This window comes from Odocoileus virginianus, chromosome 19, assembly GCF_023699985.2.
Source record: "Odocoileus virginianus isolate 20LAN1187 ecotype Illinois chromosome 19, Ovbor_1.2, whole genome shotgun sequence".
NCBI lineage: Eukaryota > Metazoa > Chordata > Mammalia > Artiodactyla > Cervidae > Odocoileus > Odocoileus virginianus.
Window position 1 is genome coordinate 15,946,297 of NC_069692.1, and position 14,801 is coordinate 15,961,097.

The following is a 14,801-nucleotide window of genomic DNA, read 5'->3' on the forward strand; positions in this document are numbered from 1 at the left end:
TAAATCTCTATATGAAAGAAAACTGGCCTAGCAAATAATTTCAAAAATAATAAAGGGATAAACACAGGCAACTGAAGATTTTCAATTAAACTATTACAGCTTCACTTAGATAATGCAAGTATTGCAAGCCAAGGTTAAAGAAAATCAATAAAACTGCTATGGACAGCTAACTGATGAACTGAACAGACTCTCCAAACACAGATGCTTAGAACCGGAGGAAATCATTCAAGATGATAGACAGCATCTTGTCTAATTATTTGTAAATATGTCTCCCTTATGTGTAACATGTCTATCAGACTGTGAGCTATTGAGGACAGCAGACTTGTCTTACATATCTTATTGTTCACTGATGCAAGCACAGCATATAGCAAAGTACCTAGCACATGGCAGATACATGTGTTTGAGTAAGAAATAGGCTGTGTGTAATTTTATAGAGATGATCAGTGACTCTGGGAAAAGAAACAGAGTATGTCTGCTGGATTCTTTCTTTCTTTTTTTTTTTAAGCCTCAGCCTATGTGCAGGATGCATGCACTATCTGCCTCAGTAGGGGTGGCCTATTATTTTATAGTTATACACTGGCTGGGTGGGTAAATGCTAATTTAGCGGTGAAACATCAGCAAGACTGTTGTGCCACATACATCTGTCACATTTTTGAATTACACTTTTAATGAATTTGTTATTTTATCTCCAGCTGTTGGAGTCATATGTTTGCCTCTCAGTTCTAACCTTGGTTGGAAAGAAAAGTGCCATTTATTGTATCTCCATGTACTACCAACTCTAAAAGGGCATTCTGTTTTTAAAATGAAAGTAAAAATATGCATTAATAAAAGTCAGTGTAGCAGGACTTATAACAAAAAGCAAGTGCTGCCCCAACTCCATTGCTGTTCCAATCTTTGAGAGGCAACCATACTCAAATGTTTGTTTTTATTAATACTTGTCTTGATAGTTTTCTCATTAATTCTATACAATTCAACCATGCCTTTATTTAGCAACTTACCGACTTAAGAGTTAATCTATAAAGAAAGCTGAGTGCCAAAAAATTGATGCTTTTGAACTGTGGTGTTGGAGAAGATTCTTGAGAGTCCTTTGGACAGCAAGGAGATCCAATCTGTCCATCCCAAAGGAAATCAGTCCTGAATATTCATCGGAAAGACTGATGCTGAAACTCCAATACTTTGGTCACCTGACGGGAAGAACTGACTAACTTTAAAAGACCCTGATGCTGAGAAAGATTGAAGGCAGGAGGAGAAGGGGATGACAGAGGATGAGATGGTTGGATGGCATCACTGACTCAATGGACATGAGTTTGAGTAAACTCTGGGAGTTGGTGATGGACAGGGAGGTTTGGCATGCTGCAGTCCATGGGGTCGCAAAGAGTCAGCCATGACTGAGTGACTGAACTGAATTGAACTACATTGACTTTCTTCTATAGTGCAGGATAATTTAGTGCATTTATTCTATCCTTGGACTAAGAATTTGTTCGGGATAGCATTATATATACTAATATCACAATTATGGTGAAGATGGTTTCATTGGAGATTGTAAGATGTGTGTGTGTGTGTACATGTTTTCAAGTCTGACTCTTTGCGACCCTTTGGACTATAGCCCGCCAGTCTCCTCTATCCATGGAATTTTCCAGGCCAGAATACTGGAGTGGTTGCCATTTCCTCCTCCAGGGGATCTTCCTGAGCCAGGGGTTGAATCGCAACTCTGTCTCCTGGGTCTCTTGCAATGGCAGGAGGATTCTTTACGACTAAGCCACCAGGAAAGCCCAAGATATGTGTATTGCCTAATATATAATCACGCATTGCACATTACATACACTCAGTAAATAGAGTGAATGTATACAATTTTAGGTTCAAACTTTTCCACTTGAAATATGAATAATTCCTTATTAAACATTCATAGGAAACATATTTTTTTAGAATGACTAACAGCATAAGCCTATGACATAATTTATTTAACCTTCAACCTATTGTGAAATATTTAGGTTTTCCAGTTTTTTAAAGCTACAAATAACCTATCTGTAAACAGTCTCATAATAAACTACACCTCTAATCCTTGGAGTAGAGTCTTAGAAATAAAATTACTGAGTCAAAAGTTCTTAATATATATTGCCAGTTTCATTTCCAAGATTTTGCTTATGTGTACTCGTAATAATGCAATAAAGGAGTAATTATTTCACTGCATATTGTTCAACCCTAAATGTATATATGCTCTAAAACTCTGCTAATTTTGTAAATTTAAAATGGCTACCTTGCTTTAGCTTGCTTTTTTAAAAAAAATTTGTTTTGCAAACTTTTTATTTTGTATTGAGATATGGCCAATTAACAATGTTGTGGTAGTTTCAGGTGAACAGAGTAGGACTCAGCCACACATATACATGTATCAATTTCCCCCCAGCCCAATCCCCTCTCCCATCCAGGCTGGCATATAACATTGAGCAGAGTGCCATATGCTATACAATAGGCCAAGTCCGACTCTTAGAAGAAAGCCAATTCAGTTCAGTTCAGTTCAGTCACTCAAGTTGTATCTGACGCTTTGCGACCCCATGGACTGCAGCATGCCAGATGTCCCTGTCCATCACCAACTCCCGGAGCCTATTCAAACTCATATTCGTCGAGTCGGTGATGCATCCAACCATCTCATCCTCTGTCGTCCCCTTCTCCTCCTGCCTTCAATCTTTCCCAGCATCAGGGTCTTTCATAATGAGTCAGTTCTTCGCATCAGGTAGCCCAACTATTTGAGCTTCAATGTCAGCATCAGTCCTTCCATTGTCTATTCAAGACTGATTTCCTTTAGATGGACTGGTTGGATCTTCTTGCAGTCCAAGGGACTCTCAAGTCTTCTCCAACACAACAGTTCAAAAGCATCAATTCTTTGGCACTCAGCTTTCTTTATAGTTCAACTCTCCCATACATGACTACTAGAAAAACCATATCTTTGGCTACATGGACCTTTGTTGACAAAGTAATGTCTCTACTTTTCAGTAGGCTGTTTAGGTTTGTCATAGCTTTTCTTCCAAGGAGCAAGCATCTTTTAATTTTCTGGCTGCAGTTACCATCTACAGTGATTTTGGACCCCCCAAAAGAAAGTCTCTCCCTGTTTCCATTGTTTCCCCATCTATTGGTCATGAAGTGTTCGAACCCATGCCATGATCTTAGTTCCTGTTTTCTTACTTGACTGTTTTTTTAAATTGATTATTTTTTTCTCCTTATATGATTTTCCTTCCACTTCTTGAAGTTCTCTATCTCTAATCTTTTAATGGTTACATGTGAAATTTCACCATTCCTACCCAACTACATTTAATATCTTAAATTTAAATTCCCTTTAGAAAAATTAAAGGACTGCAGAATACTTCAACTTATCATTACACTTCCTACTTACACAGGGTTGTTCACAGTATCTTCAATACTATACATTTTCACCTTTACAAATTATCCACTGCACTTCCTGTGGAGTGATCTTTATATATGTTATCTCACGGTGCAGTTCTGTAACCCCTTTGTTTTCTACTACTTTCAAGATAAACCTCTAATCCTTTGAAAGTGCCAAATATGACCCTTTCCTATGTGGCCCTTTTACTTCTATAGACTTCTCACCTCCTCCTTCTAATTCTACAAATTCAAGTACTGGAATATGCTACACTCTCAGGCCCCTACCCTCTGCACGTCCAGTTTATGCTCTCATTAGTTCTTTCCTTGACTCCTCCTTTGGGTTAATAGGTGATTTGGTTTTTTTCCAGCACCTACATGGTGCATTTCTCTAGCATAACACTTAATTACACTGTGTAGCAATCGCTGACTCCTTATCTGTTAGACTGTGAAGTGTCCTCCATAATTCCTAGCAAGGTGACTGGTAAGGAGTCAAAGGATGTTAGCTGTTTGAAGGAGAAAGCATTGCAACACTTCAATACCATTCACTCAATTAAAACTTTTCAAGCTGCTTTCACTTTCACTTCAATTTCTTTTATTGACCCCTTTCTCTTCGCACTTTTCCCTCCCACCTACAACCCTTTCAACAAGCGCACCTAAAAGTTCCTGTAAGTGCCGGCTCAGGTGGTCAAGACGCACTCAGTCCCAAGTAGGGATACGTCACGTCAACGTGCCGACGTCACGCGTAGCGCTGACGTCCCGCCGTCAGGTCCACCCGCAGAGACTTTGGGATCTCTTTTTTGCCGTTAGTTGGGGGCAGCTCGAATTCTGTTGGTAAGGAAGCGACGAGTGCCAAAGGCGGGACCTCAAGGATTCTAGCTTCCCCAATGCAAGGTAATTTGCTGTCCTGAAAGACTCGCCGACAGCCGAAGGCCCGCCCCTGAGCGCCGGCCGCGGTCTCCCGGGGAACGGCGCTGTACGCTGGCTGCTGCGGGGGAACGCGCGTGCGCGGGGCGCGGCGTTCGCTGGGACCCTCGGTAACGGGCGTGGACGTTGATGTTGACAGAATGGCTCGCGTCTCCGGTGAGGACGAAGCGATGCTGCAGGCGATGTTGAGGCAGTTGTTCCAGAGCGTGAAGGAGAAAATCACGGGTGCTCCCTCCCTGGAGTGCGCCGAGGAGATCCTCTTACATCTGGAGGAAACGGATGAAAATTTCCACAAGTAAAATCCCTTTTGATGTCTTAAGCAAACAAATAAGCTGATCCAGAAAAGGTCAAAATGCAGTTGGATAAAGAATGTTATAAGATTGTTGTCAAAACAGCGTCCAAGTTGGAGGTTTACGTTTTCGTTTATTTACTCAGATACCGAATTTATTTTTTATTCTTATTTTCCAAACTTTGCATCCCTTGTGTTTTTTTAATGACGTGACCGACATATCCTAATTATATTTTTTTCTCCTGGGCAGCATAGTAAATTATTGTAAATTATTCTTGTTCGCTTAAGAATAGTTATATTAGAAGTGATTTCTGTCACTATACCTCTAAAGCTTTGAGTTCATAAGATCGGTGTTTCATTGCTGATCTGATATTTCAGTGGCTGCACCAATTTTGGCTTCTGAGCACTGCAGGAATACGCGATAGATTAATTTCTTGTGGAATAGCTTTGTTGTTGTTTGTTTACTCTTTGCGACCCCATACAGTGTAGCCCACAAGGCTGTCCTGTCCATGGTTCCCCAGGCAAGACTACTGGAGTTGGTTGCACTTTCCTTCACGGGATCTTCCCAACCCAGGGATTGAACCTGCGTCTCCTGCTTGACAGGCTGATTCTTTACCACTCAGCCACCAGGGAAGCTCACAGGATATGGAAAGTTCCTACCAAGGGAGAAGGCGCATCCTCAGAAGTCTGTGATACATGTCAGGGATACGAGGGATTTAGAGAAGGTACAGCGTGCTCTGGGTTGGGAGCAGTAGGTAGGAAGTTTAATGAGAGAGATATCATTTGAGATAAATCTTCACATGTGTGTTTCTTTAGAGATGTGGATTTTTTCTTTTGATTTGATTCATATGTATAATTTAAGCCTTTCCAATGAAAATTTACCTCCAGGTGTCTCAATTTATTATTAGTAGTGATATTTTTAATTCAGTTTGCTCTCAAGAGGATGACATTTAACATTTTTCTTGTTATGTTAGCTTTACTGACTTTTGGGTGCTCTGAAATTCTTATCTGGAATTCCTACCTGCTTTTATGTGGGCATCAGGGCATCCTTGAGCCCTTTTAATATTCTGTGCAAAAGTTTGTGTTTATTTGCAATTTTTTGGAGGAGAACATTACAGTTTTCTCCCGATTCTCAAGGAAGTTTTAAGAAGTGTGGGAGGAGTTTTTTGTTAATTAGTATTTCTGGTTATACATATGGTTTATTTTGTATTTCCATGATTTTTTATTTCTTCATTAAATCCACTACTGATAGTTGATATTGTGTGATAAAATTCTTTGTTTTGGAGATAGCAGAGACCAGCTTATATTGGTTAGCTGTTGATTCATTACTTAAACAGAAGAATATAGGAAAATTGCAACTTTATCAAACTCAGATTTGGTCGTTAATGTCTTTTATACTCATGTAATACTGATTTGGAGAAGGCAATGGCAAACTACTCCAGTACTCTTGCCTGGAGAATCCCAGGGATGGCGGAGCCTGGTGGGCTGCCGTCTATGGGGTTGCACAGAGTCGGACACGACTCAAATGAGTTAGCAGCAGCAGCAGAAACACTGATTTGCCTCAAAGAGAACCACATCAAGCATTACATTTGGGGTTTAATTTCTGTTTTTTAGTTCACACGCAAATACTTCTTTAAAATGTTTTTATATTATTGAGTTTTGGTTAGGATCATATTCTGGGAATTTGTCTATTTAATCTAGATTTTCAAAGTTATCTGTATAAGGGTTTTGTTAATATTCTAATGTTGTTGGCATTTAGTTGCTAAGTCATGTCTGACTCTTCTGAGACCCCATGTACTGTAGCCCACCAGGCTTCTGGGTCTGTGGGATTTCCTAGGCAAGAATACTGGAGTGGGTTGCCATTTCCTTCTCCAGGGATCTTCCCAACCAGGGATGGAACCCATGTGTCTTGCATTGCAGGTGAATTCTTTACCATTGAGACACCAGGGAAGCCCCTAATATCCTTACTTTTTTGAAACATAAATGTCCCATTTTTTATTCTTTTTTTACAATTTGTGTCTTTCCTCTTTTGTTCTTCATCCATTATGCTAGAGGTTTATCAACTCTATTAGTCTTTTCAAAGAACTAGCTGTTAGCTTTGATTTTCCTTTCTATTATGTATTTATTTTACAGTTTGTAAAATTTCTGCTTTTTTTTCCCTTCCTGGGAAACTTTAAAATTTGTGATGAATATTTATTTAGCTTTTTTTTTTTATTGTCAGTTGGATTTTTTAGTTTTTTTTTTCCCATTTATTTTTATTAGTTGGAGGCTGATTACTTTACAATATTGTAGTGGTTTTTGCCATACATTGACATGAATATTTAGCTCCTTTGTTTGCAGCTTTCCTTCTTTTTTTTTAATGTAAGCATTTAAGGCTACACATTTGCCTATAAGTATTGCTTTAGCTGTGTCAGTTTTTAAATGCTTTTCAAGTTAAAATTGAATCATTATGGTTCTTCTCAGCAGTGCAATTACTATTGTAATAATGTCAATTCATCTTCAGCAGTTTATTAGATAGATTTAATGCCTGCTGGTTAACTTGCATCATTAAGGTTTACTATTTGATTTACTTGTGGCTGACCTGGAAAAACCCAGGCACAATCAAATTATAACAAGTTTGTAGTCTTAAAAGTACAATTTATAATTCTAAAAGTAGTTTGAGTCATTTGTAGTCTTCTTAAAAGTACAGATAACAGAATTCACGTGTTAGCTGCACTAGCCTAAGATCTGTGTCTTAGGAGGAAGGAAGTCCTTATGAAGAAGCAAAGAGGAGGAGATGCTTGTGTTTAGTGTTTTCATAGCATCGTACAATCTTAGAGTTTGATGAGATCCTGTCAGTCCAGGTACTCATATCTTGATTTGTCTTTCTACTCACTGACAAACTCTCCTTGAACTTTAAATGTCCTTGAGTCACTTAGGTATATGTTGCCACCCAAAGTGTTTCATATTGTATATCAGAATTATGTCATCCCATCTCCAGTATCAGAACATTAGTTCCTTAAATCTGCCTGATGTTGTCCTGATGTATTAGCAAGAAAAATGATCTTATTAAATAGATTAACAGGGGAAACCCGTATCTCTAGGCTATTAGCATTTTTGTAAGATAGTGATTGTTAAGAGAATTGAGTCCATGAATGATGGAATTTCAGGTAGTGTAATAAAGTGACAAGGGGAAAATGAAGTCATTTGAGAAGTCATTGTATAGGCAGAACAGCCTTACTGAGGATTTGCTCCACATGCAGCTGCCCTAATCTATGCTTTCCATAGCCTTTAAAAAACTTTTAACCCAAAACTGTACATTTTCTCTAAAAGATCCAGGCTTCCTTTCTTTTCTTTGAAACTGGCAGCTAGGATTTGAGCCTTGCAGGAGAGGAGAACGGTAGGTAAGAAGGCATTGTTTTCATTATGCATGTATTTATTGTATAAATTTTTACACTCAGAATGACCTCCTATTAAAAAAAAAATCCCTGGTTTTCAGTCTTGACTACAGTAGGATTGATTGGAGTTCATTAAAAAAAATACTGTTGATGACCCTTAACCATAAATGTATCAAAATTTCCAGGGAGTTTGGTAGAGGGGGAATGGTGGAGGCCTGGCCTAGGTATTTTTCATAAAAGCTCTCTCAATTCAGTTCAGTCGCTCAGTCATGTCCGACTCTTTGTGACCTCATGAACTGCAGCATGCCAGGCCTCCCTGTCCATCACTAACTCCCAGAATTTACTAAAACTCATGTCCATTGAGTCAGTGATGCCATCCAACCACCTCACCCTCTGTCATCCCCTTCTCCTCCCCGCTTCAATCTTTCCCAGCATCAGGGTCTTTTCAAATGAGTCAGTTCTTTGTATCAGGTGGTCAAAGTATTGGAGTTTCAGCTTCAACATCAGTCCTTCCAATGAATATTCAGGACTGATTTCCTTTAGGATGGACTGGTTGGATCTCCTTGCAGTCCAAGGGACTCTCAAGAGTCTTCTCCAACACCACAGTTCAAAAGCATCAATTCTTTGATGCTCAGTTTTCTTTATAGTCCAACTCTCCCATCAATACATGACTACTGGAAAAATCATATCTTTGACTAGATGGACCTTTGTTGGCAAAGTAATGTCTCTGTTTTTTAATATGCTGTCTAGGTTGGTCATAACTTTTCTTCCAAGAAGTGGCTCTTTTAATTTCCTGGCTTCAGTCACCATCTGCAGTGATTTTGGAGCCCAAGAAAATAAAGTCTGTCACTGTTTCCATTGCTTCCCCATCTATTTGCCATGAAGTGATGGGACCAGATGCCATGATCTTAGTTTTCTGAATGGTGAGCTTTAAGCCAACTTTTTCACTCTCCTCTTTCACTTTCATCAAGAGGCTCTTTATTTCTTCTTCTCTTTCTGCCCTAAGGGTGGTGTCATCTGCATATCTGAGATTATTGACATTTCTCCCAGCATTCTTGATTCCAGCCTGTGCTTCATCCAACCCAGCATTTCTCATGATGTACTCTGCATATAAGTTAAATAAGCAGGGTGATAATATACAGCTTTGACGTACTCCTTTTCCTATTGGGAACCAGTCTGTTGTTCCATGTCCAGTTCTAACTGTTGCTTCCTGACCTGCATACAGATTTCTCAGGCAGGTCAGGTGGTGTGGTATTCCCATCTCTTTAAAAGCTCTGTAGGTGATTCTAATATACAGCCAGGGTTGAGAACCTCAGAGTTAGATCATGCATGCATACTAAGTTGCTTTAGCTGTGTCCAACTCTTTGTGACCCTCTGGGCTATAGCCCACCAGGCTCCAATGTCCATGGGATTCTCCTTGCAAGAATACTTGAGTGGGTTTCCATGCCCTCCTCTAGGGGATCTTCCCAACCCAGGGATCAAACCCACATCTCTTACGTCTCCTGCATTGGCAAGTGGATTCTTTACCCCTAGTGCCACCTGGGGAGCCTGAGTTAGAGTTTATTTACTTGCATTTCAGTGAGAATTGCTCACTTAGTTAGCTCTCTATAAAATACTTGGCAACCCTCATGATCATAGCAGTCTCTAATATAGGTGTTCATCTTTGTGGCCCTCTAATCTGGCATATTTTTAGTGTGATACAGAAGGAACACAATATTTATTGAATTGGCTTTATTTTTGGTTTTACAGAAGAATCTACCAATGACTTTCTAAACTAGTGAACTCTAGTGTGTTTAAGTGGTTACTTCAGGAAAACATCTATTATGTAGAGTGTTATCCTTGCATAGAGAAATTGCTAAGAATTGTATGTGTGCTTCAATAATTAATTATGCATTTAGTAACTGTTCATCATGATTCAGGCAAAGTCCAGGTAGCCCAGTGTTAAAGAATCAGCTTGCCAATGAAGGAGATACAGGAGTTTGATCCCTGGGTTGGGAAGATCCCCTGGAGAAGGGCATGGCAACCCACTCCAGTAGTCTTGCCTAGAGAATCCCATGAACAGAGGAGCCTGGAAGGCTACAGTCCATGGGGTCACAAAGAGTCAGACACAATTTAAGTGACTTAGCATGCAGCAGGTACACCAGAAACTTAACACAACGTTGTAGGAATTTGCTGATCGAAGCTCCAAGAAATTTAGGCTAGTTTAAAAGCTAGCTGAGTACAGAATCTGTCTAGATCAGTGATTCTCAAATAACAGTCCTAGGACCAGCAGCTTTGGCATTTGCAGCAGAATCACCTGGGTACTCGTTAGAAATGTGAATTCCTGTGCCCACAGTGTACCTGAATTGAGGCTCTGAGAGTGGAGCCCAACAATTTGTGGTTTAATAAGCCCTTCAGGTGATTCTTATTCATGTTATACTTTAAGAACCACTGATTTATAGGATGACTTACGAGGGCCATTGTATTTGTTTAGCTACAGTTACAAAAATATGCACATTAATCTGTAGTGGGAAAGGAAAGTTATAGAGGAAGAATTTACAGAAGTATAGCATTGCTAACTAGTTAGATCTGAGATGTAATGGAGAAGATTGTTTGAGGCTATACACAGGTATCCGAATGAAGGACGGTACCATTAACAAAGATATGTCAGAGGAGAACATGGCTTGCAGCCGGTGGATAGGATGAAAGATTTGGTATAGGTTGTGCTGATTGATATGGTAATAAAACAAAGTAGCCTTGTCCAATAGGCAGTTAATGTACTGGCTTACCTCAGAGATGTTGTATGTTTGGTTCCAGACCACTGAAATGAAGCAAGTATTATAGTAAGACGAGTCATAGGATTTTTTTTGGTGTTTCCTTTTTTCATATAAAGGCCATGTTTGCACCACACTGTAGCCTATTAACTGCGCTGTCAAGTTGTGAAAAAAAAAATACCTTAATTTAAAAATATATTATTGCTAGAAGTACTGTCATCTGAGCCTTTAGCAAGTTGTAGTAGTAAAATCAAAGGTCTCTGTTGACAGGTTGCCATAATAATAATAATGAAAAAGTTTGAAATACTGTGAGAATTACCAAAATGTGACAGAGATACAAAGTGAGTAAATGCTCTTGCTGCTGATAGACTTGCTCTCACACAGGGTTGCCACAGATCTTCAGTCTGTTAAAAACTCAAATATCTGTGAAGTGCAGTAAGGTGCAGTAAAATGGGGTGTGCGTTTATTCTGGGGAGACATTTTGGCTGAAGGAAGAGCTGAAGAAATCAGTCACCTGTTTGTGTTGAATCTGAAATTGAAGCCTTGGGAGTGAAGAATATCCTTTTTTAGATTTCTTGTCTAGAAATGAAGTAGACATGATTGTTTCCAAATTTCAGATGAGAAAACAAATTTGTTCCAGATCACTTCAGCTAGAGTTTACCAGCTCTTTTGACTCTTGGCTTGTAATTTTGCTATAATACAGCTTGTTTCATAATAAATATCTCTTCTTGTCTTTTGGGGCCTGAACTGTCTATGGCAGGGCTGCCACTTACATTTCTGAAGCAGACGTGGAGATTCCAGGAAGCAGCAATGTGTTCAGAGCTGAGGGGAAATGGGCAGGGCAGGAAATCTCAGTCAAAAGTAGTTAAAATTGAAAATGAGATCCCTTGGCTACGTGGGTAAGATGGCTGTTCCTTAGCAGACATACAATCACTTCATAAATATTAAACTGAAGACTGTATCCTGGGTACTATGATGGACTTATGTTGACGAAAATTATTCAGGCTCTCCTTGGGCGTCTGTGCTACGTATTATATGCAAGACTCTTTGTACAGGGATATATACAAACTACAAGTCTTGAACATAGTGGCATTTACAAAATGACCTGTCCTAAATTATCTTTGTCATTTAAGAGACCAAAAAAGCTTTTTAAACCATTTTAAATCATGATATTAATTACATTCATTGTTCTTTACTTTTTTTTTAAACCATGCAACAATGTCTTTTATTATGTTTGAGTTTTTAAAATTATTTTTTCAATATCTCCATACATAGGCAAAAAAAAAATTGTTAAGCATATTAGAACTTGCAAACCTGATCACTGCATAGAGGAGGCAAAATTATCTCTATAGCATGCTTAACCAGGAGGCCAGTTCATCGGCCGACCTCCAAGAACATGGAGATGAACATGATAGACAGACTGGCCCCCATCTGAACCTTCATTCACCACCGTTCGATAGCCCTTCTTCAGGCCCAGATCAGCAGCACATTTCTTGCCAACAATTATCAAATGCCCAAGAAGACTTTCATCATCATCTTCTGCTGCAGAAATCTGGGATATATGTTTCTTGGGTATCACCAGAAAATGTGTTGGTGCTTGAGGGGAAATGTCATGGAAAGCAAGACACTGGTCATCCTCATAAATGATTTTGGCTGGGATTTCCTTGCGAATGATCTTCCTGAAGATCGTGTCACCGCCAGGCCCGGCGACCTGTGCCTTGGCCATCTCATTTGCCATCTCTGCCTCCTTCCCGAGCAGCTGGCCGGGGCTGCTCTTTACTTTTAGTAAATGTGTTTCATAAAATAATTACCGACTTTTGGAACTCTTGCCCTTTCATATTTGCTATATTGTTGTGAGTTAGCAAATGGATTTTAATGTTGGCATCAGCCTAAGAGCATGAAGGAAAATGTCCAGTGTGTTGGATTTTCTGAGATACTTCTTTTTGTGAACATAATCAGACAAAAGCTGATTAGGTGAAATTTAGGTCAGTTCAAGATGTACACAGTTACCAAATGTATAAAAAACCTCTGATGATTGGAGCTTAACCTTTTCCTATTTAATTCTTTTATAATTATTGTTATTCTAATGTGGTTTTCTTCATCAACTTGAACAATTATAAAAGCATCTAACAACTGCTTTCCCTGTGCTTAAGCATCGCATGCAAACTATAGCAAAGTATGAAACGGTCCTAACCCGTTAAAGTTTGTGTTGGTCCCGAAGTGTGCTATCCACCATTGTCATTTTTAAATGTGAATTTTGCCAATTTTCTCAGGAAAAGAAAACAACAAAATTTTAGATTAGCTGAATGATTTGGGATGAATAATTTAATCCTAGAGTAAGGTAAGAAATCTAATTATGTTACAGATCTTTTCTGTGCTAACATTTTTTCTGGGTATGGTTGATAGATGAATTCATGATATTTACTGCATTTATTTTTCAAATATTTGTTTCAGCTATGAATTTGTGAAGTACCTTAGACAGTATATATGCAACACTTTGGGGTCTATGATTGAAGAAGAAATGGAAAAATGGACATCTGATCAGAACCAGGGTGAGGAATTTGGCTATGACACAGTTGTACAACATGTTACTAAAAGAACTCAGGAATCTAAAGAGTGAGTATGCCCACAATAGTATTTTAAAGTAGTTTTTCTCTCAACAGGGTTCCTTGAAAGCACCCTCAGCCCATGTCTCCTGCAGTTTCTTTTTCTCCCAGCTGCCAGAATGATTCTTTAAACCCATGAGTCAGATCATGCCACTCTTCCACTCCGCTTTAAGTAAAATAAGGATGGCTTGACCAGTCGATCTGATAGGCTAAATGGCTGCTAAGTGACTGCCAGGCAGGACTGGATAAAGGAATGGCTCACATGCTGAGCAGGGCTGAGAGATTTTATCACCTATTCAGAACTGCACACAGTTTTAAACTTACTGTTCATTTCTGGCATTTCCCATTTAATAACTGAAACTGTGAAAAGTGAAACCATAGGTAAGGGAAACCCTCTTTATTATAATTCCTAATAGTCTATTTCTGGAAATATCATTAAATATTCTAAAAGGAGGACTAAAACTCTTAGTCAGAAAATGAAAACTTTTTAATGCTAAAAGCAAAGTTTTGCATGGGATATTTAGGATATCTAAATATTACTAAAAAAGTAGTAATTACTTTTTATCTATGGTTAAGACATTTAATTTTCCTACATTTGTGTTCACTCATGTGTAAAATTAATATAATAATAATTACCTCACAAAGATTTTAAATGTCTTAATGAATGTCCTTTGTGAACCATGGATGAAAGATTTTAAGTTGTACAGAGTGTTACTTTCTTTTGTGTGTGTGTGCGTGTGTTTCTTCAGAAACTACTTAGGGCTAATGTAATAGTACAGTTATTAAAAACATTTTTACTGTAATAATTCAAATTGCTTTCTTAATTAAACATTTTGATATCTGTTTTTTAAATAGAGGTATTTGCACATGAAACAATTCATTTGTAAGATCTATCATGTTAATATAATCTCGTATATATAAGTGGAAGTACTCACAGTGTTTATTTTCATTGTTAATTGATTTGGTTTTTTCACTACCTCTTAGAGCATTTTCTTTTTTAATTTCTTGGACTATGAAGGAATCTTCTCAGTGGTGTCCATATTCTGTCCTAGTCTTTTTCAAACCTACAGATGCTACTGAGTTCCAGTTTGTTTAGCTATTGATATTGAGGGTCTTACTCTATAGTTTTTTTGGGTTTTTTTTTGTTTGTTTGTTTTTTATTCTGTCTTCCTTTAGCTAGTTTGCTGATATGCCTTGCAGAAGAATTCATGTTTGTGTGTTTTCAAGAAATTTATATTTTCTGGAGAAAATATGTCTAAAATGAAACTTTATGGATTTTAATTACCCTTACACTGTAAGTTATTGAGATTTGCTTTTTTTTTACTTTATTTTTTTTAATTTATTTATTTTTTTCATTTATTTTTATTAGTTGGAGGCTAATTACTTCACAGCATTGCAGTGGGTTTTGTCATACATTGACATGAATCAGCCACGGAGTTACATGTATTCCCCATCCCGATCCCCCCCTCCCACC

The 14,801-nt window shown here is 38.4% G+C and overlaps 1 protein-coding gene and 1 pseudogene across 6 annotated transcripts in view; one reads left to right on the forward strand and one right to left on the reverse strand.

The window, feature by feature from the left end:
* The first annotated feature begins 4,119 nt into the window (after positions 1–4,119).
* Positions 4,120–14,801, forward strand: part of TBC1D32 (TBC1 domain family member 32) — a 187,722-nt gene continuing 177,040 nt past the window's right edge. For 4 of the 6 annotated variants that reach the window (XR_011481887.1, XM_020887469.2, XM_070449893.1 and 1 more), the window contains exons 1-3: positions 4,120–4,269; positions 4,442–4,597; positions 13,176–13,337. Coding sequence is in view for 5 of the 6 variants with exons in the window: in XM_020887469.2 (XP_020743128.2) it covers positions 4,443–4,597; positions 13,176–13,337 (317 nt within the window). In the remaining variant the exon portion in view is untranslated. Of the gene's footprint in view, positions 4,270–4,345; positions 4,598–13,175; positions 13,338–14,801 lie in introns of those variants that run through there. The other 2 variants (XM_070449894.1, XM_020887470.2) reach the window with 2 other exon arrangements.
* On the reverse strand, positions 11,931–12,459 carry LOC110133491 (adenosine 5'-monophosphoramidase HINT1 pseudogene; annotated as a pseudogene).